This window comes from Astatotilapia calliptera, chromosome 4 (assembly GCF_900246225.1).
Source record: "Astatotilapia calliptera chromosome 4, fAstCal1.2, whole genome shotgun sequence".
In the NCBI taxonomy this organism is placed as follows: Eukaryota; Metazoa; Chordata; class Actinopteri; order Cichliformes; family Cichlidae; genus Astatotilapia; species Astatotilapia calliptera.
This window is the reverse complement of record NC_039305.1, coordinates 18,645,734-18,666,992: the sequence shown is the minus strand read 5'-3', so window position 1 is coordinate 18,666,992 and position 21,259 is coordinate 18,645,734. Positions and strand designations below refer to the sequence as shown.

Below are 21,259 nucleotides of genomic sequence, written 5' to 3'. Positions count from 1 at the left end.
GCCTAGAATGACTGTGCTGAAAAAATGGTTTGAGCGGAGAAACGGGAATGAGATAACAAGGGCAAGTTAAAGATAGGGGAAAAAAAGATGAGGGGCTCGGGGACAGTGAAAATGTAACATTAGGAGTGCAGAGCAGCAGAGAGGGAGAAAGGAGAGGGAAGGGCGGGAGAGGGATGGAGAGGAGGGTCAGGTAATGCTGATATGCAAGATAAGATAGCATCTCTGTGTACCTGCGATTTGCCTTTGACTGTGGGTCTGTTTCTCCTGTGTGCTACTCTTAATGTGGGGATATAAATTCCTTTTTACAGTCATAATGGGAAATAAGTGTGTTTTAAAGCAAGATTATCATGGAGTTAGGTTTAGGTTAAGAGCTGTGGTAGAAATGTGTAGGGTTTGGGAGCTTTTGCAGAAAAAAACAAAACAAGTAAATGCAGTGTTCTCTGAGGGGATGTAAAATGGCTTTGTTGTGTGTGTGTGTGTGTGGTAGACAGACAGAGAGAGAGAAACACAACACATCTTACCTACTCCCAGGTCTCCCTCCCCTTCCTCTGAATTTAGAAGCTCAGCTTTGCTTTTGTGGTTCTTTGTGGCTCTCCTACGAGAACCTGTTATACAGTACAAATATATTTATACATTTACCCACAACACAACAGTTCAGCTATTCATTTATGCATATTTATATGTTACATTCGAAAAGAAAAAGGAAATTGATACCATCATATTCATTTTCATTCTCATCATCCGCCAAGATGACCTCTTCTACAAAACACACAAGCAAAAATGTGAATATATTATACATTTATGTGTAAGTTCCACAACATCTTCATACATCTTTTTAAATCATAGTCTCTGTTTCACTCAGTAGTCCCTCTTTTGTTTTATTAGCTTCTGTGTTTTTATGTAAAATTTGTCTTTTCAGGAAGATCAAAGCTCTGTCCCCTTTATCTGCCCCTTTATTCGATTTGACCCTCTTTTACTCTTATTTTCTCTCACATTTCCTGCCTTCAACAGATAGCTACCAGGCCGGAGAGGTGGACAAAACTCTCTATCCAAGGGTCTGTAATCTGTAAGATATTCAAGATATAATATGTGTTATAAGTTCCATTAAATTTGTGTCACTGCTTTACTGGATATGTGTTATGTTAAAGGTAAATGACATTGAAAAAAATGGCAAAAAGAAAGCACAACCATATAGAGCAGCTGCAATGGGAAACTTTTGAATAAGAACAAACCAAAACTTGTCAGTGCTAAGGTGTCAGTGTGTATTCAGCTATAACTATAAAATACAATGTAATATGGATCCTTCTTCCCTGAATAACAACTGTTGTGCAAGTGATTGTGATAATGTCACATTATAACTCATGTTTACTGTGACTGCTTTTATGATAAAATCCACAAAAAGGGATTTTTGGCCTCATTTTTTAAGTGTTTACTTTGACGTTCCGGGAAAAAGTGATGGTTTACTTTCATTCCAGCATCACACAAGCTGGTCTTCAAACTTACAGCTGAATATATATTAAGTCTTCTGAATTTCCAGTGGTTTGAGTGTTAATATCTAAGCAGAAATTTGCTGTGACATCTGACATGTATTACACTGTAATACATGTCAGATGTCACAGCAAATTTCTGACATGTATTACACTGTATTACACTGTAATACATGTCAGGTGTTTTTATATGGTCAAATGTTGCCAGGCATGCACTCAGTCATACATACCAGCTTTACAGATCCACTCCAGGTAACCGTTAAGTTCCCTTTCAATCTGCTGCTGTCTTCGGAGCTTCAGAAACTCACTCCTGTTCTCCACACGCTCTCTCTCTTTGGCGAACTCGCTGCAGACACACACATGACACAAGTATATACCCTGCACATCACATCATCACCTGAGACCTCTGTAAAGCACGTTGGGACTGTTTCTTTTTATATATTTACACATGCACATAAACTTACCCCGACAACACACCCAGCACCAGGTTGAGCATAAAGAAAGAGCCGATGATGATGAGGGGGATGAAGTACATCCAGTTCCATGCACTCCCTGAGGCATCGTTGCTCTGGAAACACACGTGAGGACACACGCGCGCACACACACACACACAAACATAATTAATCAGGAATCAATGTTTTGCTCTTTACTTGAGTATTTGATACAAAGTGAATTAAAAGAAACCAGTTAATGTTAGATAATGGTTTATAAATGTGAGTTTAACAAAGGTTAATATTAATAAGACGAACTTTTCAGTTAATTTGAATCAAAGGTTGAATTTTTCATTCATTTAAATCAGCAAAGTGGGTACACCTGAAAAACTGAGCAGCTGTAGCTATATATACATATTGATTTGCTGAAAGCTGAAGGCATCAAAATTCATTCTCTACCTCCCTGCTTTGTCACATTGAGGTACGTTCATGTACATATATATGCACCACCACCAAGTTAAAGATATAATATGCTTTATATAGCCTAATTAAAAATAACCTACTGCTATCCTAGTGACTTATTCTTTGACGTTGTCATTAAAGAGTGGAAACAATGTGCTTTAAACTGCTGTCTACAACTTATGGAAACATAAACAAAAGCAGGCATGACATGATTTTGCTTTAAGTCATCTCAGTAAGTAAATGCGTATCTGCCACTCTATTTAGCTGCTCCGAGAGAGTAAATAATGTATAACAAATGCTTTGCTCTCTCGCTCTCGGTCCCTACCATCCTCCCTTACAGACCATTCTTTCATTATCATTCTTTATTCAGTTCTTATTGTTTTGTCTCCCCTCCTCCTATGGAACCCCTTAAGAACGCCCTCCATCTGCCTTTTCATCACTCCCTTATCTATCTCAATGCTAGTTTAACCTTTTCTTCATTCCTTTCTCCATAGCCATCTCCTCACTGTCACTGAACAACCTTTACAGTGATTTTATCAATCCCAACTTGAGACCCGGGCTTTTCTTTTCTGTTTCGAGCTCTCTTTCTCATAGCCTCCCTCCCTTTTCCTTCCAGTCTCCTCCATCTTTCCTTCTTCCTGCATGTAAGCCGGCATCGCCGCTGTGTACCCAATGTACCGCAGACCCTTTTTCTACCATTAAACTTTTATTGCTCCCCTCCCGAGCAGCTGCAAGAATAACTTGGGCTGAACAGGCCTTTTTAAATATAGAGCAGCACCGGGAAGGAGGGACAGAAGGAGAGAGACACAGAGGGAGATCGACAGAACGCAGGAAGACAAGCAGGAATAAGGGGAGAAAGGAAAGGACAGAGGAAGAAAGGTAAAAGAACTGGGTGGACGGAGAGGGAAAGGAGATGGGAAAAACAGATGACTACAGTAACAATCAAAGACCCTCATCTGCCTCTGGTGTCCACAGCAACCGTTGCCCCTGACAGCAGGGAACAATTCAGTCTTGGACATGAGTGATGGCATTGTTAGTACTCATTTAATAGGTAGATAAGCAGTTTGCACAGGTGAAATTGTTGAAGGTTTTAACAGTCTAATTTTTGTACTTGATTAGAGAACGCACTCTCAAATGGCTTTGAGTGAAAATACTCCTGTTAACAAACTGGAGTAAAATTTACATTTTACTCCAGCTTGTTAACAGGAGTTTGTTTAAAAATAAGTCTGACAAGCATGAAAGCTAACCTAAGGTGCACTTCATTAGATCTTTTTGTTTGCTGTTTTGTTATAGATATTTTAGCTAATGTGAAGGTTTAATCCGTAAAAAACAGCCACAAAATATGACAGAAATATTTTTTTTCCCATGATCACCTGATAGCAAAATACACTGATACTGTATTTTTTTTTCTAAGATGAATTAACAGGCAAACATGATAAGAGCAGGTTTGTGGAATTTTAGCATGCTGTAGCATTTTTTTTTTCTCTTGAACAAGACCTTCTTTATTAAATCTTTTATTTTTGCCTTGCTAAATTTAACACCTTTACATAGACATCCTCTGCTTTCCTGGTTGCACTGGTGTGACCAAAACGTTGGTCACTGAATGTGTACTAGTGTTGCAAATGCTGTTCAGCTTGACATACATAGTAGAGCAGGTCAGTCCAGCCCTCCATGGTGATACACTGGAAAACGGTGAGAATAGCAAACAGAATGTTGTCAAACTGGGTGATGCCGTAGTTTGGTCCCAGCCAGTACTCTCTACAAACGGTGTCCTCTGGACACAGCCGAGATGGAAGCTCTACCCCACATGGAAACTCTTCCCGGATCTCTTCTAAACATGCGTAAAAGTGGGATAAAACAAGTATGAGCAAATTCCATGTACTCGCAAATGTATTTAATAATTTTAAATCCCTCTTGAGAAAACGTCAAATATTTCAGATGTTGAATGAGGCTACATCTGCAGAAACTGCACAGTATACCAAAAATGTACTATTTTAAGTTCTAATTTTAGCAGTGCAACTATTTAAAGTCTGCCTCAGCGTGAACAGGTGCACTCTTCTCTGAGGAAAACTTGGAGCAATTTAATCCCGACTGAATTATTGCCAAAGTGTAAACACAAAATCCTTTACTTGTTATGTTGTCGAAGCAGGTTTTGTGGAATTTGCCCATGTAGAACTCGAGGCCGATGATGGCGAACATGAGGATGGCAAAGAAGAGCAGCAGGCCAATTTGCAGCAGAGGAATCATGGCCTTCATGATGGATTTGAGCACCACCTGTAAGCCTAAAGCACACAGGTATAAAGTATTAAGATTTTATGAAGAATCATTTTATACATTTCAGTTTAATCTATCCGCTCTCTTTATCCTAAAACTAATTTCAATTAGTTTGCAGTTATGCTACCTTTCTGTAAAGAAATACTTGAATATCCTAATTACACATTTATACCCAATCATTAAACTTATAATAAATAGAAATAAACCATAAACATATATATTGTAGCACCTACTGGTGTGATGCTCTAATTGGCTTTTCATAGAAACCCAAGTGACTTTTATGATGAGTAAGCCCTGGTATGCCTGTTCAAGCCCATAGTGGAGAACAGGCTATTAATAACACTGCTGTGGCAGTAGTGCTGGAACATTACTGCCACTATAACATTTAAAAAATGAGCAGAGTGTGCACAGAAGTACCACTTTTGTTGTTGCATTATGCAGAGCAACACAGAAGCTGCATAAAACCTTGACACAAAATGCTTCTCCATGCTATTTTGATCCCCAAATAAAATTTAAAGATGTTCTGCACAATGTTCGCTTTCTCAATTGTTAAGCAACGACAAAGATGTGGTTCAAGGTAAAGGTGAAGATAGCCTTTTTCAAATTTTTCTCAGATGAAGAATATCGACTTACTGGGAATACCGGACACCAGTTTGAGAGGCCTCAATACTCGCACAGCCCTGAGTGTCCGCAAGTCGAATTGTGAGCCCACAGTGGATAGAATTCTAAAGGGAAAAAGACAAATGCACCGAAATGAGCACAGAGAATCAATATTTAAGCTAGCAAGCTTGTCAAAGTCTGTCAACCTCGCAGTTTCTCCATTTCTCCATTTTCTCATACATGCACAAACCCATGCCAGATCATTACAAACAACTGGGTGAGCTCTGTATGTAAATCCTGTAAGAGCTGAACTGATCGATACGGCTGACAAGTGAAGTAAGACAGAGGAGTGTATCAGGGTGAGAGAGGGATGGGCTGAATGGAAAGTGTTTTTGTATCAAGACGAGAGAGCGACTAGACAACGAAAAAGGAGAAAGATGGGGAAATGGAGAGGAGAGGGAAGGAACGGGATTAAGGAAATAAAAAAAGAGTGAAAAACAGAAAGATTATGACTTGCTTATTTATTGTTACATGTTTGATGTTTCTCTTCTGAGTAAACACATATTAGCGTGTGCTACTGCAACTATATATTCACTCATCATCAAAATAAATGCCATAAACAGCAAGTGTGTGTGTGTGTGTGTGTATGGGTAAGTAGAGGATTAAAATGTTCCCTCGTGCCGCCAGACTTGTAGTCAGTCCCATCGTCTGACGCACACTGTGAATCATCAAACTTCCCACTTCTCTATCTCTCTCCCTCTGTCTCTCTTTCATCCAGTCTCTCTGACACATTTCTACCTGCCTGTGTTCCTCTAAGAGGCCTAGTGACATTGCAGTCTTAATCACAGGTTTAAGGTCTGCCTGATTCCTTCACATTTGAATAGAAGGGAAAATTGACACCAACTCCGGGTTTTTGGTTGAAGGTATGCATGGTTGTGGTTTTGAATGTGGTATTGTATTACCAGGAAGCCCACCCCCCAAGTGGTTGGTGCTTCATCACGAGTGTATAGGCTGGGGTCCTTGTAATGACATTGTGTGATATCAAATGCCTCATCAGACGCTGACCTGTAACTGAGAGGATCCTAGTTTAGTAGGAGGCGTTAATGCACTTCAGCTGCATGATATTTCTAAAAGAACAGATATCACAGAGATAATACTCAGTGTTATATTAATGGGAACTCAACCTATAAGTTGCAGAAACTGTATTTAGGTATTGCAAAAAAAGAGTATATATATATATATATATATATATATATATATATATATACACACATCCAAGAATACATTGGGAAGATGGCCCCAACTGACCGAGTGCTCAGTGAATACCTCAGGCAGCAGAAACCCAAGAAAGAGGAGGGAGACGAGGAACCATCATGGAAGGACAGGCCCCTGCACGGTATGTACCACCGGCAGATAGAGGAGGTGGCTGATATCCAGAAATCCTACCAGTGGCTGGACAAAGCTGGACTGAAAGACAGCACAGAGGCACTAATCATGGCAGCACAAGAACAAGCTCTGAGTACAAGATCCATAGAGGCTGGGGTCTATCACACCAGGCAAGACCCCAGGTGCAGGCTGTGTAAAGATGCCCCAGAGACAATCCAGCACATAACAGCAGGGTGCAAGATGCTAGCAGGCAAGGCATACATGGAACGCCATAACCAAGTGGCCGGCATAGTGTACAGGAACATCTGTACCGAGTATAACCTGGAAGTCCCGAGGTCAAAATGGGAGATGCCCCCAAGGGTGGTGGAGAATGACCGAGCTAAGATCCTGTGGGACTTCCAGATACAGACGGACAAAATGGTGGTGGCTAACCAACCGGACATAGTAGTGGTAGACAAACAGAAGAAGACGGCCGTAGTGATCGATGTAGCGGTTCCGAATGACAGCAATATCAGGAAGAAGGAACACGAGAAGCTGGAGAAATACCAAGGGCTCAGAGAAGAGCTCGAGAGTATGTGGAGGGTGAAGGTAACGGTGGTCCCCGTGGTAATCGGAGCACTAGGTGCGGTGACTCCCAAGCTAGGTGAGTGGCTCCAGCAGATCCCGGGAACAACATCGGAGATCTCTGTCCAGAAGAGCGCAGTCCTGGGAACAGCTAAGATACTGCGCAGGACCCTCAAGCTCCCAGGCTTCTGGTAGAGGACCCGAGCTTGAAGGATAAACCGCCCGCAAGGGCATGCTGGGTGTTTTTATATGTATATATATATATATATATATATATATATATATATTTTTTTTTTTTTTAATTAATCAGAACACTCATTGGACTCATCTGAAAGCCCGGAATTAATCAAGTTTAACGTTCAACAAATTTTTCTGTTCAGCAATGCAAGTAAATAACTGTAGTTTGGCATCTTACTAATGATAATAATAATTTGCTTTACTATGCTTTCTGCTTAAAAAAACAGTGAGTTTTATTGCTGAAAACGCTGCTTTACCAGGAAATAACCGAGCTGCCCTCTGCTACGCAAGATGACCAACAAAGGAAGTACAGATTTAGTGTTTTGCTCAAGGATACATTAGCCTGAAAGATGCTTGGCAACAACAGAGTGCTACATTAATGCAAGTTAGGATAGCCATGAAGGGAAGATGAAGATGATGTAGTCGAGGATGGTAAATTTGCACTAGGTATTGCACAAGGGGAAAAAAAAACATTTACCATAAGTGCAACTGGGGGGGAAAAGAGTGAGTTAGATAGATGCTATACTGATTTTAAATGTAAGGGCAAAAAGAACAGTGGATCAGTTGGAATATTTACCCTCTAAACTGAACTGTGTTGATATAAAAAGGAGAATAGTGAAATTTCATAGAAGGAAAAACCTGTATATCATGCTGCAAAAACATCTGTGTGCTGACATGAAGAAACACATCTACATTTACATATAAAAGATGAACACGTATACCTGTGTCAGTATTTTTGGAACCGCAGTACAGAAACTCTTTGCCAAAAAAACAACCTGTGATTACAAATCCAATTATTTTATATATTTCTGTGATGTGACTATGATTACAGTAAAAAACATTAACAACGCTGATGGCTGGACAATAACGATAATGAACTATGATGATGTTGATGACTGTGATGGCGATAGTAACAACGATGATGGTAATAACATGACGGTGATTTCATCTGCCATCACAAATAGTGTCAAACTGATGAGGCAGTTCCTCATTCACACTGTCTCCACGGTTACCGGGTCCTTTCTCATTCATAAGTGTTTCCATGGCAACAGGGACCTTGGCTCATTGATAGAATCTCTGTATCACCTTGGTAACAGGGCCAAGGGAGGAGCTAGATTGATTGTTTTTTTGTTTTTTTTTGTTTTTTTTGTCTTCTTTTCTATTTAATGTAAAAGTTTTGCAGCTTACATGCAGGGCTGCACATTTGCACACCGATACATGCAAAAACACCCGTGCACACGGATGCACGCATCTGCACAGCAAATGGGTGTTGGTTGAAGCTTAAACATACTGAGAGAAAATAATTTTATTCAAGTGTGCACAATGGAAACTGGGTCATTTGGAATAATCAATGGAAAACAATTTCTTCCCTGCCAGGAACAGATGCTCTCTACTGTACATCTTTAAATTCACACACAGAATGCACACACACCTGCATTTAAGTAAAAGGAGAGCAAATGGTTAAGGGGAATCAGATGAAGCAACATCGCTATAACAAAAACCTCATCTCTCCACTTCTGATGAGAAACCAACGCATTATACAAACAACATTTATCCCTGCTATCTCCCTCTGCAGCTTCCTGCTGACTTCAGCTAAAATCCAGCTAAATATCTCTGTCCACATCACTGACTGAATCTCACCATCTCTGCTCCAAGCTCTCCTGTTATCTGTCCTTGTCTCCTTGGTTGCATCTGTGACTATGATTCAAATATTTTGCATTAAATGCACCAGTATGCTCTTTAATGTTTTTATAACATCAATAAAATATTAAGTGTCTCTTGAGCCAGCAATCAGACCTCGACGATCAGCTGACACTCAGAATTTCTCCCAGAATTCACAAGAGCCCACGTCTCCTCCTGCAGGTGGACCGGGAGATCCATTGTAGGGAAAAGAGACCAAAGCCAGACCAAGCTGATAATTTACTGGCTGATCTGGGTTTCTATTCTCACCTATGGCAATGTGGAGAAAAGGATTGCAGATACACACAAAATGCTTGATCCTCAGAGATAGGGTGAGTAGCGCAGTCACTCAAAAGGGGCTTAAAGTACAGCACTGTCCTACACAAGAAAGGAGCCAGTTGTGGTGGGTTTAGCATTTGAATAGAATGCCTCTTAGATGCCTCTTAGGTGAGTTATTATGGGCATGTTCAACAGGGAAAAGACCCCAGGGTAGACCCAAGACACACGGGAAAGAACATTTTTCTCAACTGGCTTGGAAGCACATTGGTATGCCCCTCGTTCCTCAAAGAGCTGGTGGCAGTGACAGTGGAGAGGGACATTTGAGCAGATTTTGACAGTTCTGCTTAGACTGCACATACATTTTCATTGCATTCATTTCTTCTTTTATAATGAAATTCCCTTTAATAAATTGTAAACTGTGGGAATAAAGCATCACATACAGCTTTGCATTAGTCTGGTAAGCACAATTCTAGACACTTTTTTTTTTTTTAAATGGGGAGGTAGTACCTCTAGACCGCCCTAGACAGTATTTAATTATCTGAATGTTAAAGCTGCAGGAAATTGCAATAACTTCAAAACACATTTTAAACAGGAAGGCATACTCCTTAGGGATGGTGCAGTTTTGCAGTGGGTAGCACAGTCACCTTAGAGCATGGAGGTTTCTGGCCAGCTCGGTCCCTTCTGTGTGGAGTATTACACAATTCTGCTCAGGAAGCTCACAATGAAAACTAGAAAATGCATTTTCTGAAGAAACTGCAGTGTGGATGTTGATAGCTGAATGTTTTGAGCTGAAATGAAATAATTGCTGAATGTTAAGTTAAAAATGTTGAATGAGCTGAAAAATACAGAATTTTTCACCTGAAAACAAAAGTGCAGAACTGTTGAAAGCTGACGTTCACACATAAAAAGTTGAAAAATAGCTTAACATGATTAAAATGTAAATTAGGAAAACCTGAGTTATGACAAAAGAAAATTCAGAGTCATAAAACATCTGAATGAATAATGAAACCTCATATTATTTAAATCACTGAATGATTAAAATGTGGGAAAGTCCACTAAAGATAGGTAAATCCTGTAAGTTTTGATCGTCCAGTCAGAAAAGATGATTCTAAAAGTCATCATCTGACTTCAAATGCCCAGATCTGAACCACCTGTGTGTAGAAGACAAATCCACCAATGAACAATAAGCTTGAATTTAATGGGACAACCAGATTGCTCAATCCAGTTGACTACTGATATGCTTATTACAGTGTGCAAAACCCTGTCAAATCTGAAAAACTGCTTCTAAATCGAAGACCCTAAGTCCTGTCAAAATCAGTTTTGAACTGCAATGATCCCAAGGAATTGTTCTACACAACAGTGTGTTCTTTATGTTCCTGTTGTCAAAATGCGATGACAGGAAAGATTTAACAAGTGGGGTCTTTCCTGCTGTTGAGACAAACTCCTGACTAAAAATACAGTGTATTTATATGGGTTGGTTAGAATGTTATCCATCTACTTGGATTCACACAGTTCAAAATGTTTACATCTCTGAGCTTTGAAAGACACACTGTTGGAAAGAGAACAACGATGGCTACGTTTTAAGGGTCAAATGATGGCTGTAGAGCAAACACTGTGGACCACAGCAGCAGTTGAAAGAGAAGTGTTTAAGATGAATCTTGGCAGAGTGGCAGACAGAGCTCGTTAAGCAGACAGGTGTGAGCCTGGTTGCTATAGAGACTGCACCCAGTGGCACCACACACACACAGACACATGCCTCTCGTCTGCTGCTTTAAATAAACAGAAAGTGACCCCGAAACAAATGCTTCCCAAGAAAAAACTACAAGTCGTATTGACAAAATTCTTTCACCGTAAGCGCCAGCAATGTCCAGTCTAAAAAATTCTCAGTTTTCATGCCTGTGGAGTTTATTATATGGATGTGGTGACAGTGTAAAGACAGCCTGTACTTCTGATTTTCAGACGAATTTTGGGAGCATTTATAATATTGGAGTCTATGGAAGAGTTGCAGGGAGGAGGCTATGAATTCTTGACATTTACGAAAGAACCATAACATCTATTACAAATGACTGAAATAGTAGTTCTAGCTTCATTCATTTTTTATGCTTCTTTTTAGCTGTTGAATCTAATCAAAAAGTCCTAACACGGGTACAGGAAAGCAAAAGAAAGAAGAGGATGCAATGCAAGAACAGCTGTAAATTAAATGTAACTAGGCTAATAATCAATAGTGGGTGTAGAAAAACAAACAAAGAAACAAACAAATCCAACCAGCTTATTTTCACTGTCAAGCCACTCTGACAATTAACTACAACACACAGGTCAACACCCACAAATGAGACGACTTGGAACAAGACCGTAGAGTAAATAGCTAATCTCGGTGATGTATTCAGACATGTTAAGTGCTATTTGTGTGTTTGTCTTTGTATGTGTTTGAAGAGAGCGCCAGCAAGTGCAGGGAGGGCGAGCAGGACATGGAAAAGAATGTTTGAAGTGGAAATGTCTGGCCGTGTGTGTGTGCGCGCGCCCATGTGGTCACTGTGTTATCAAAGGTTTCCACCAAAGGTTGATAGAAAGGCCAAGTAGCTTTTCATCTTCAAAGAGCTGGACTGCTAAAAAAACACTGGCCATTCATAGAAAGCACAACAAAGAACGAGTGCGCCACATGTGTGCAAAATGTATTGACTGCAGGCAGCGTCCTCAATGCATCATGGGAATGTACTATGTGTGTACACTATGTGCTGCTCGGTAAATATTGCTATATACCACAGCTGGTTGACAGGGAGGGTTACAGCGTGATGGCTGCTGTTTAGGCTATACACCAATGTGGTTGTTTCTTCGAGAAATAATCCCTGAATCTGATCATTTCACGCCTCCATCCATCCATCCACCCATCCATCAATTTACTTAGCAGCAGATGGGGTGGAGCTGGTGACACCCAGATGACACTGGGGAGAAGCAGAGCTGTCAATCAATGACAAGGTTTTCACCATTTTTAATTAAATCCACAGCTACAGCCCAGAGTATGCAAAGAAAACCTGCACAGACACAAGAAAAAAGTGCAAACTGCACTCAGAAAGGCTTCGACAAAACCACCACCTTTGTATCAAATCATTATTGTTGTAAGGTGACAGTGCTGACCCCTGTGTTGCCCTAACTTCACACCTGAACCTGCAAAACAGTAGCTCATAATGTATCAGACACTCAGCACAGCATCATTGCCATTGGATTTTCATGGGTGATTTGTCAGGTCTAGAACAAGACTGCTTATGATGCACTTGTCAGTCATCTGTTAGTGATGGACTCGCTGTGAAACTCCACTCGTTAATGCTGATGTTTTTTTAATTTGTTTGTTTTGTTGTTGCTGTTATTTATTGACCCCTTTTCTGAGAAGTCAACAAAAAATCATTGCAAATAAATAACCATCTTGAAGTCTTGCAACTCTTTGTCAAGCTATTGTTGAATAAAATCCTACATGTTTATGACACTAAATTCCAAATAGGGCCACAAAACCACTTGGATAAAATAGATGTCATTAATGAAGGCCATTATGTTTAGAAAGGGTAGTCAACAAGGCTAATATATGCTGATAAAATAGTGCATACATAATCCATTCAAACAAATCTAGCTTTTTTTTTCCAATGTGTGCCATTTAACAGTGATTGCCCTGAGGTCATCAGATAACACTTCTTCTTTTGGCCGCTCCCTTTAGAGGGTCAGCATAGTAGATCATCTGCTTCCATCTCATCCTAACCCTTGCATCCTTTTCTCTTACACCAACCGTCTGCATAAGTCTTCCTCTGATATTCCTCTTTTCCTCCTGCCTGGCATCTTTATTGTCAACATCCTTTGTCTGGTATATCCACGATCCCTCCACTGCACATGTCCAGATTTACCTCTCTAACTTTCTCTTCAAACTGCTCAACCTGAGCTATCCCCTGATACACTCCTTTCTAATCTTGTCTTCCCCCAATGACAATTCACTTGAGAATAATCTACCAACAGATCGAGTGGTAAAATAGAAAAAATTGGCAAAAGAAATCAAAGATCAGCTTTAAGGACATTCTTGTTTCCTTCTGTTGTACCTCCTTATCCTCTCGGCATTTCACTACTTCCTGCTGTCATGCTGACACTTGTCTTCTCACCTCTCTTCTCTGTTTCAGTCGCTCTATCGCACCATGCTGAGAGGAACTTGTCTTCGTGATTGCTCTTATTAAAGCATAAGGACATACTGCTGCACTGGGTGTCTGCTCAGTGCATGTGTGGTGTCCTTGTGCAAGACAGAGACATTTGGGCAGAAAGGAGCAATCACTGGATTCACCGGTTGCTTCGTCTACCCCATGAAGTCCCCACCATTCACCCCATGCACACACAAGTGGACATAATCCCCTCAACATGATAATCTGTGCCACCACTCCCAAACAGCGACATGATTGTATTGCTGCTAGAATTTGCAAAGTTGTTAAGAAACAACTTTTAAATAGATTTCAAAAATAAATTATCAACCAGTTTACTTTTTTTTTTTTTTTAGCTTTCTTGCAGTTTTTATGTTTTGCAGGTAATTTGCGCTTCAGTTGAACATCAACAGTGAGACATGCAAACACTGTCGTTTGTTAATGCATCACTCATGCATCGCATTCATCTGTGTCACATCAGCCTGCAGCGTCACACAGGTGTGTAGCAGTGGTAGATACATAAAAGAGGCTTACTGTGTCTTTAAAGAAACACGAAGGATAGCAGGAATGACATTTGACAGTCAGCTTAAATGATGGATTAACAGATGGATGCGTCGGGAAAACAGAATCTAGCACAGACAAATGAGCAAGAATGTAAAATGTAAACCCATTTGAATGTGTGTAGACGCCATCATCCGCTTCTCTTCTCTGTCTTTCATTTCTGTCAATCAAACCTATTATCTGATGTCTCTGGTCTTTTCATGTGAGATATAATCTAATAAGTGAAGGCAATAGTAAATCCATCATTTTAATCCCATCATGTCTGAACTCGGCCTTGTTGACACCGTTTCTGTGACAGGTTTCAGGTTGCATTCCATCGCTTCCCTTTGCCCTCGTCTTCACCTTCTCGTTGAATGTTCAAATCAAATATCTCATTTACTCATTCCCCTTTCTTACATTGTCTCTTTCCATTCATTCCTACTGTGTCTCTCTTTCTATTGAGGTAGCGGCACCTGCATTTTTTCTTGCCTTCTCTCTAGTGCTGCTTCCCCCTGTGCTCCCCACCCCTTCTGTCGCTGTCTATATTGTGGTGACATTTGTTCACTACCCAGGCTGCTGGCTGCCTGCAGTTCTGCTCTGTGATCTGACTGCTGCCTTGCCCAGAATGGGGCCTTTCATTAGGTCAAAGGAGCAGGAAAAGGACACTTGCACACATACATGCATACAAACATACTAAAACACATGACAGATTTTGACATGCTGTTGGAAAATCCTTTGTTATGTTTGAGTTTAGTCAGGCACACATTTAGATCTGACTAAAGGTTACATACTGTATTATGTATGTATGTGTCTGTGCTTGGCTCATATACATTTGCTTAATACTCACCCTGTGAGCACTACGACAAAGTCCATCACGTTCCATCCGTTTCTCAGGTAAGAGTTCTTGTGGAAGGCAAAACCAAGCGCCAGGATCTTTATTCCCGACTCAAAACAGAAGATTCCTATGAAATACGGCTCTGTATCATCCTGGGGAGCACAAGAGAAAACAAGCAAAGGAGGAGTGGAAAGACAGGAGAGAGGAAAAGCAGGAAAGGTTATGATGGTTTGAAAGGCACAGAAAGACAAAGTAAGTTAGCTGGCAGTTGGCGAATGAGTTTCAGAAGTATTTTTGCAAATAGTCTCATGTGCCAAATAAATTTTAAAAAATAAAATAAAAAATTATCTCACAAATATACAACTATCACCTGAATTTAATTGCATGTACATGTATAACACATGCAATTTTGTCTTGGTTATTCAGCTTACCAGGCGTTCTGAGAGCGGCGTCTTGTCCCCATCAGGCAAATGTTGTTCCAGAGCCAAGACAATGCAGTTGGCAATGATGGTGGCTAGAATCATCCACTCAAATGGAGTGAGGAAGTTCAGTGAAGGAACAAATCTTTTTTAATTGAACCACAAACCACCACATTAATTGCTTGTTAACACAAATATCTCATCACCCTGTCACACGGGAGTGATGCAGCTGAAGCCCTTACTGAAATGCCCAAGTGAGCATCATTTAAACAAGATAAAAGCTCAGATCAACTCAAACTGCTTGCTTGAACAAGACAATCAGTTCATACGTACTCCATAGTCACCACACCTTAATCCAGAGGTTCCCAAAGTGTGGGGTCTGCCCCCCTTGCAGGGGGGCGTGGTATTTTTCTTGTAAAACAAAGGGGGGCCTAGCAAAAAAAAGTTTGGGAACCACTGCCTTAATCCAACAGAGCACAGTTGGATAGTTGGATAGTTATTTAAAAGTGTTACAAATAATGTGCAAATTTACACATACTAGGTCAGGAGTTGCTATTATCATCTTGCCATTGTGGCAAGAACAGAGCAGCACCAACAGAAAAGTAAAAAATTGCAGCACTGCCTTGTTGGACAGATTCACTTATAACGTACTGAGCTAATTTACCTGGCCTGCTAAAAATGTCAGGGCAAATTAAGGGATAATATAGAAAACATCCCTACCCTAACATGAAAGGTCAAAAGGAAGGTCAAATATATATGCAGTTTGAATTCACTGAGTGTAAGCAAGTGTGAAAAGAAAATATAGCAACTCTATCTCAAATGGACCACAGTCTGGCTTCTCTCTGCCACTATTTACCCACACAAATACACACACACACCCACAAGCCATCATTATGAGTCAGTTAAATATGTTCTGCTAAGTATATTTTCTGATAACACACCACCCACACGGACAAGCAAAACAAAGATACACTTTAATATAGCCTGTGTCTTTTTGTGTAAGTGTGTGATAACCAGTGCTGGGCAAGTTACTTTGAAAAAGTAATTAATTATAGTTCCTAATTACTTCTTCAAAAAAGTAACTGAGTTAAAAGATACTAAAAGTATTTAATTACTTGGAAAGTAACTATTACATTACTTGTTTATTGTTTATTGAATCATATTTCATAACTTTAAATGCAAATTAAATTGTCAATTTGAAAATCATAAGCACAAGTTTCACAAACAACAAGTTATTTGCAGCCATTTACCTTTTACCTTTAAATGGTTTTTATTACCATTTCAAACTATTTACACAACAATCAGCTGTTCTGCATTCAATAAGATGCCACACAAATTATTTGTGCCACTCCAAAAAAATAATTTCTGTCCACTATAAAGGAGAACATCACAGCCTGATCCCTGCAGGCCTGACAGCAGCAGGTGTATCACTCCTGTTTGTTTGTTTTTTACCTGGAGACAGCAGTCGCCTCATTGTTCTGACACACAACACCAAACTATCCACAACACTACACACTAACTACACAAGACAACACATTAACTACACACTCCAAACATGCTAAATGTCACAAATCGCTCACATCTCAAAGCTGGCTCTCTCTCTTTTTCTTTCTCTCTCTCTCTCTTTCTTGCCGCCTGTCACTCCTAGTCACTCCTAAAACTTCCCCCTCTTCCTAAACAACCAAAAGTCACGTTGCCATACCTTTTTTTGATTGGTCGACAAGGTACATTTTTCCACCAACACGAAAGGGCGTTTTTTTGTTTGTTTTTTGGGGGTCATAAGCAGAGAGTGCTTGCTAGCGCTGTCCTTAGACAGTAAACGTGACGAAACTATTGAGGAAAAAACTCAGCATATATTGTTTATCATGACTCTGGTTTTACGTGGCCTATCAACACAATTTAAACACTGGTATATATCACCTTGTTGCTTTGTCATCTTAAAGTGGTCATGTGATTGGCTTACCACGACTACTTTAGTGTTCCTGAGTCAAACAGAAGCACTCATGCGATTGTTTTGCCCCCTTAGCTCCAGCTGTTGTACCAAAAAGTGATCGTCGGTCAGAAAGTGATTGCCGCCCGCGGGAGCACGCGCAGCTGCTTAAAGCTGTAGCGCCCAGATTACTTACAGCTATTTCCATGCAACTGATATAAGATGCAGTAAGCTGAACACAGCTTCAGCCGTCTGTTTGTTGAAAAATAGTAACGCGACCGCACTGCATTTTCTTGTTAGTAACGGTATCGGCGTTGTAACTATAGAAATAGTAATCAGTTAGATTAGTTAGTAACGCCGTTACTTGTAACGCCGTTATTCCCATCACTGATGATAACATTCCTGGGCACTGACTGAGGCTTATTGTGGCATCACCATTTGGCTCTCAGTATGTAGCATCCGGCAGCTAGTACAGAAATTGAGCCAGAGATAGGGAGAGAGAGAGAGGGAGTACCTTATTACATATATCTAAATCGTTCTTTTTTCTCTAACACACAAACACGCCCACACATCCAGACACACAAATGCACACACAGGCCAAGTCTTCCCTAGTTAGTGCCTCTATCTCATTAAAATCATGGGATAAATTATTACATTTAAAGGAATCAAGTAAACAGACTAAGAAAAAAAGTGATCAGAGGACCAAAAGAAGTAACTAAAGTAGAAAAATCACACTGTGTATAAATATACACAAAACACATGGTCGAAATCTATTCCTTCCCTTTCTTCGTCACCTTTTTTTCCTACTTTCATGCTTCCTTTGGGAGCAGCCATTCCCATGGCAGGGGTGGGAGGGGAAAACTAAACAATGAAAAGACAGAAAGGGCGAAGAAGCTATTTATAGAACATTCATCATGTGTTTAATGTATGTGAGTGTCTATGTGTGCTGAGATCGTGTGCATGTGCTTGACCACTTTTCACACATTACCAGAAAACCCAAGGCGCTGTTCAATTAGCCTCCTTGCTCCCAGCTATGCATATAAATGTTTGTATACACATGTAAATGTGTTAATCCATGACAGTGCATGAATGTAGCTGAGTGAAAAGGGGAAAGAGAGAGAACCTGAACCTTTATATCTATTAGCCACATTAGTCTTCTGTTATCATTACGGCAGCGGCTAGTGGCCAGGGCAAAATATAAAATAATAACGCTAATGTTGGAGGAAAACGTTATCAGTCCTGTCCATCTGTTAACGTATTTGGACAGTGTTAATTTAACACTTTACATTAATATATATATATATATATATATATATATATATATATATAGAGAGAGAGATAGAGAGAGAGAGAGAGAGAGAAATTTCATATTTTATTGATTGCAATAAAAGCAATAGATAAACTGGGCTGTGATTTACTGACATTCAGCATGTGTATGTGTATGTACACTGGAATAGGGACAGCAGTAGGTTGCAGACAAAGATGTCTCGCCAAGTAAAGGTAAGTGAGACCACAAGTGAGGCCAAATTACACACACACACACACACACACACACACACACACACACACACACACACACACACACACACACACACACATCTATATATCTTCAATAACATTGTTTTTAACAGAATCTGTGAAAAAAATTGCCATATTGAGACAATTGTTTTGCTGCAAGTAATCATTAACATTTAGAGAGGACTTCCATAAAGAGGTAAAACAGTGTCTACAGCTACTACGACTACATGGTGGAGGCTCTGTCATGGTTTGGAGCTACATGCCAACAAGTAGTGCTGCAGATCTTGTCAAAATGAATGGAATTACACCGGGAAAATATCTCAAACACACTGCCAATACAATATAAAGGTGGTTATACCAAATATTGACTTTCACGCTTGTTAGAATTGTACAAACTCTATTTTTGTGTCGTCTACTGTATGACCATATATGTTCGTACATGATTTCAATAAATCACTGCACCCATTTCCCATAAAGAAATGAGGCGTGGCTCGAGACTCACAGTATTCCACAGAGGCCTTATGTTTGCTTTCTCCTGCCTCCTCTCTTCCTCAGTAAAACCCTTGCCTATATTTCCTTCCAGCTTACTCTGTTAAGCCTCCTCTCTCACACAAGTCTGTCCTCACATACGACTATCCCCGCTTCCAGTCATCTCCCAAATTGTTTTCTTGTCCTCTTCCCTTTTGCTTTCCCTTCTTTTCGCTTAGTTTCTCCCACCGTCTTCCTATCCCTCGTCAGTCCACCTTTGTCTTACCGAGCACGCCCATCAGTCATCCCTATCTGTATCATGCCATCTCCATTCAGTATCGAATGAGAGGGAGAGACAAGGAAAGAGAGATGCTGCGTCAGCATGAGGACACAGACATCGAGAGCCAGCATGTTAGGGAGGAGGAAAATATATGGAGAGTTAAAATGAAAGAGAGGGAGAGTAAAAAAAAGGAGAGAGAAAGAAAGAAATTGTCCTGTGGGCACAGACATGATTGAAAGGAGTGAGTGGTGGGGAATAAAAGGGAGAGAAGGAGGCAGGGAATATTAGGGGGAGGGAAACAACAACATGGTTGGGGGTGGGGGGGTTGGGGGCAGAGACTAAGAGTGCAGGACAGGAATACAGCAAAAGAATAACAAAGGGGTGTGAGAGTATTGCAGTATTTCGTTTCTGTATGCCCTTTTGGAACTAGGTTAGTGGCAGAAATCACACTTACTAACACACACACACACACACACACACACATACTGTACTGTACGTACACAGATGCACAGTGGCATACAATACTGCGAAAAATAATTGGCGCCAAATGAGCACATGTGCAGATTAGATCATTGTAATTATTTGAAAGCACACACAGTGTTGCTATCACAATACCTAAACACTTCTGCCCCTCCCTCCACTGATCTAATCTTTTCCATACTGACATTCAAGCACACATGATGATGCATGGACACACATACACCAACACTAGACGTCACTTCACTACGCTATTTTTGTCTGCCAGTGGAGTCCAGACCAGCTGCTACCCTTTAGGAAGGTGCCAGCCTCCCCATTAAGATAAGGAAGTGTGATAGCATGGGCCTGTTTTTTGTTTTGAATTCTGGCATTCATTTTATGTCTGATAAAGCATGCAATGTTTATAATGTTTGTAAACATAATATTTTCACTGTTTATAGTGGCTTATTTGACTTTTACTCTTAAATACAAAAAAAGAATAAATGAGGGGTACGATGAGCACTGTGCCTCTTTCTCTCATTATGTGAAAGAGGCCCATGTTTTAGGTATCCTACATTCACCATTTGTTGTTTGTTTTCTTGCTGACAAACATCCAAAGTAACTTATGAATACCAGTGTTGCAAACACATATTTGGCTTTCAAAAATGTGCCAAAAAGAGTTTGTGTTGTTTTCAAGAAGACAAACAGGAAGATGTTGAACCGTAACTTAGCAGCCTTCCCTTTTCTCTCTGTCAGTTTATTTATATCCCTCACTTCTTTCCCCTCCGTCCCCTTCTCTCTCTCTCTCTCTCTGGGTCCTGTTCCATTATGCAGCAGTGGCAAAACAGCTCAAATCATTTCCTCATTTCTTCACTTGCTTATCACTTTTCTCTCAGAAGCACTGATTTGGTCAAATGAATAGGATTAAGCAGTGTGGTTAAAACCGATCTAATTATTTTGATAATCAGCTGCCCTAAAGATAAGAGACACGGCTGAAGTGCTCCATTTTAGTCCACCATTATGCGATTTCAATAGATTCTTATGAACTGCAGTTAATGTTTCTTTTAGCAATTCAAATCTGGGCTTTCAGTTTTGCTTTTAGGAAGATTTGGGTAAAAAAAACAACAAAAAAAACAGGAATGGATTAAAGTTTTTTGGGGGGGTTTTGCTTTTTTTTTAAAGAATTATCCAGCAATAATAAAAACTAAATGGTCTTTAAATTAGTTTGTAATTTTAAATAATCC

The 21,259-nt window shown here is 40.1% G+C and overlaps 1 protein-coding gene across 17 annotated transcripts in view; it reads right to left on the bottom strand.

The window, feature by feature from the left end:
- The window catches only part of cacna1aa (calcium channel, voltage-dependent, P/Q type, alpha 1A subunit, a), an 86,025-nt gene that overhangs the window by 51,119 nt on the left and 13,647 nt on the right, over positions 1 to 21,259 (bottom strand). For all 17 annotated transcript variants that reach the window (XM_026165286.1, XM_026165272.1, XM_026165282.1 and 14 more), the window contains exons 2-10: positions 15,376 to 15,481; positions 14,957 to 15,096; positions 5,288 to 5,379; positions 4,510 to 4,662; positions 4,024 to 4,211; positions 1,952 to 2,055; positions 1,718 to 1,833; positions 715 to 759; positions 522 to 605 (exon numbers count right to left, since the gene is read on the bottom strand). In XM_026165286.1, the coding sequence (XP_026021071.1) occupies positions 522 to 605; positions 715 to 759; positions 1,718 to 1,833; positions 1,952 to 2,055; positions 4,024 to 4,211; positions 4,510 to 4,662; positions 5,288 to 5,379; positions 14,957 to 15,096; positions 15,376 to 15,481 (1,028 nt within the window). The remainder of the gene's footprint in view (positions 1 to 521; positions 606 to 714; positions 760 to 1,717; positions 1,834 to 1,951; positions 2,056 to 4,023; positions 4,212 to 4,509; positions 4,663 to 5,287; positions 5,380 to 14,956; positions 15,097 to 15,375; positions 15,482 to 21,259) is intronic.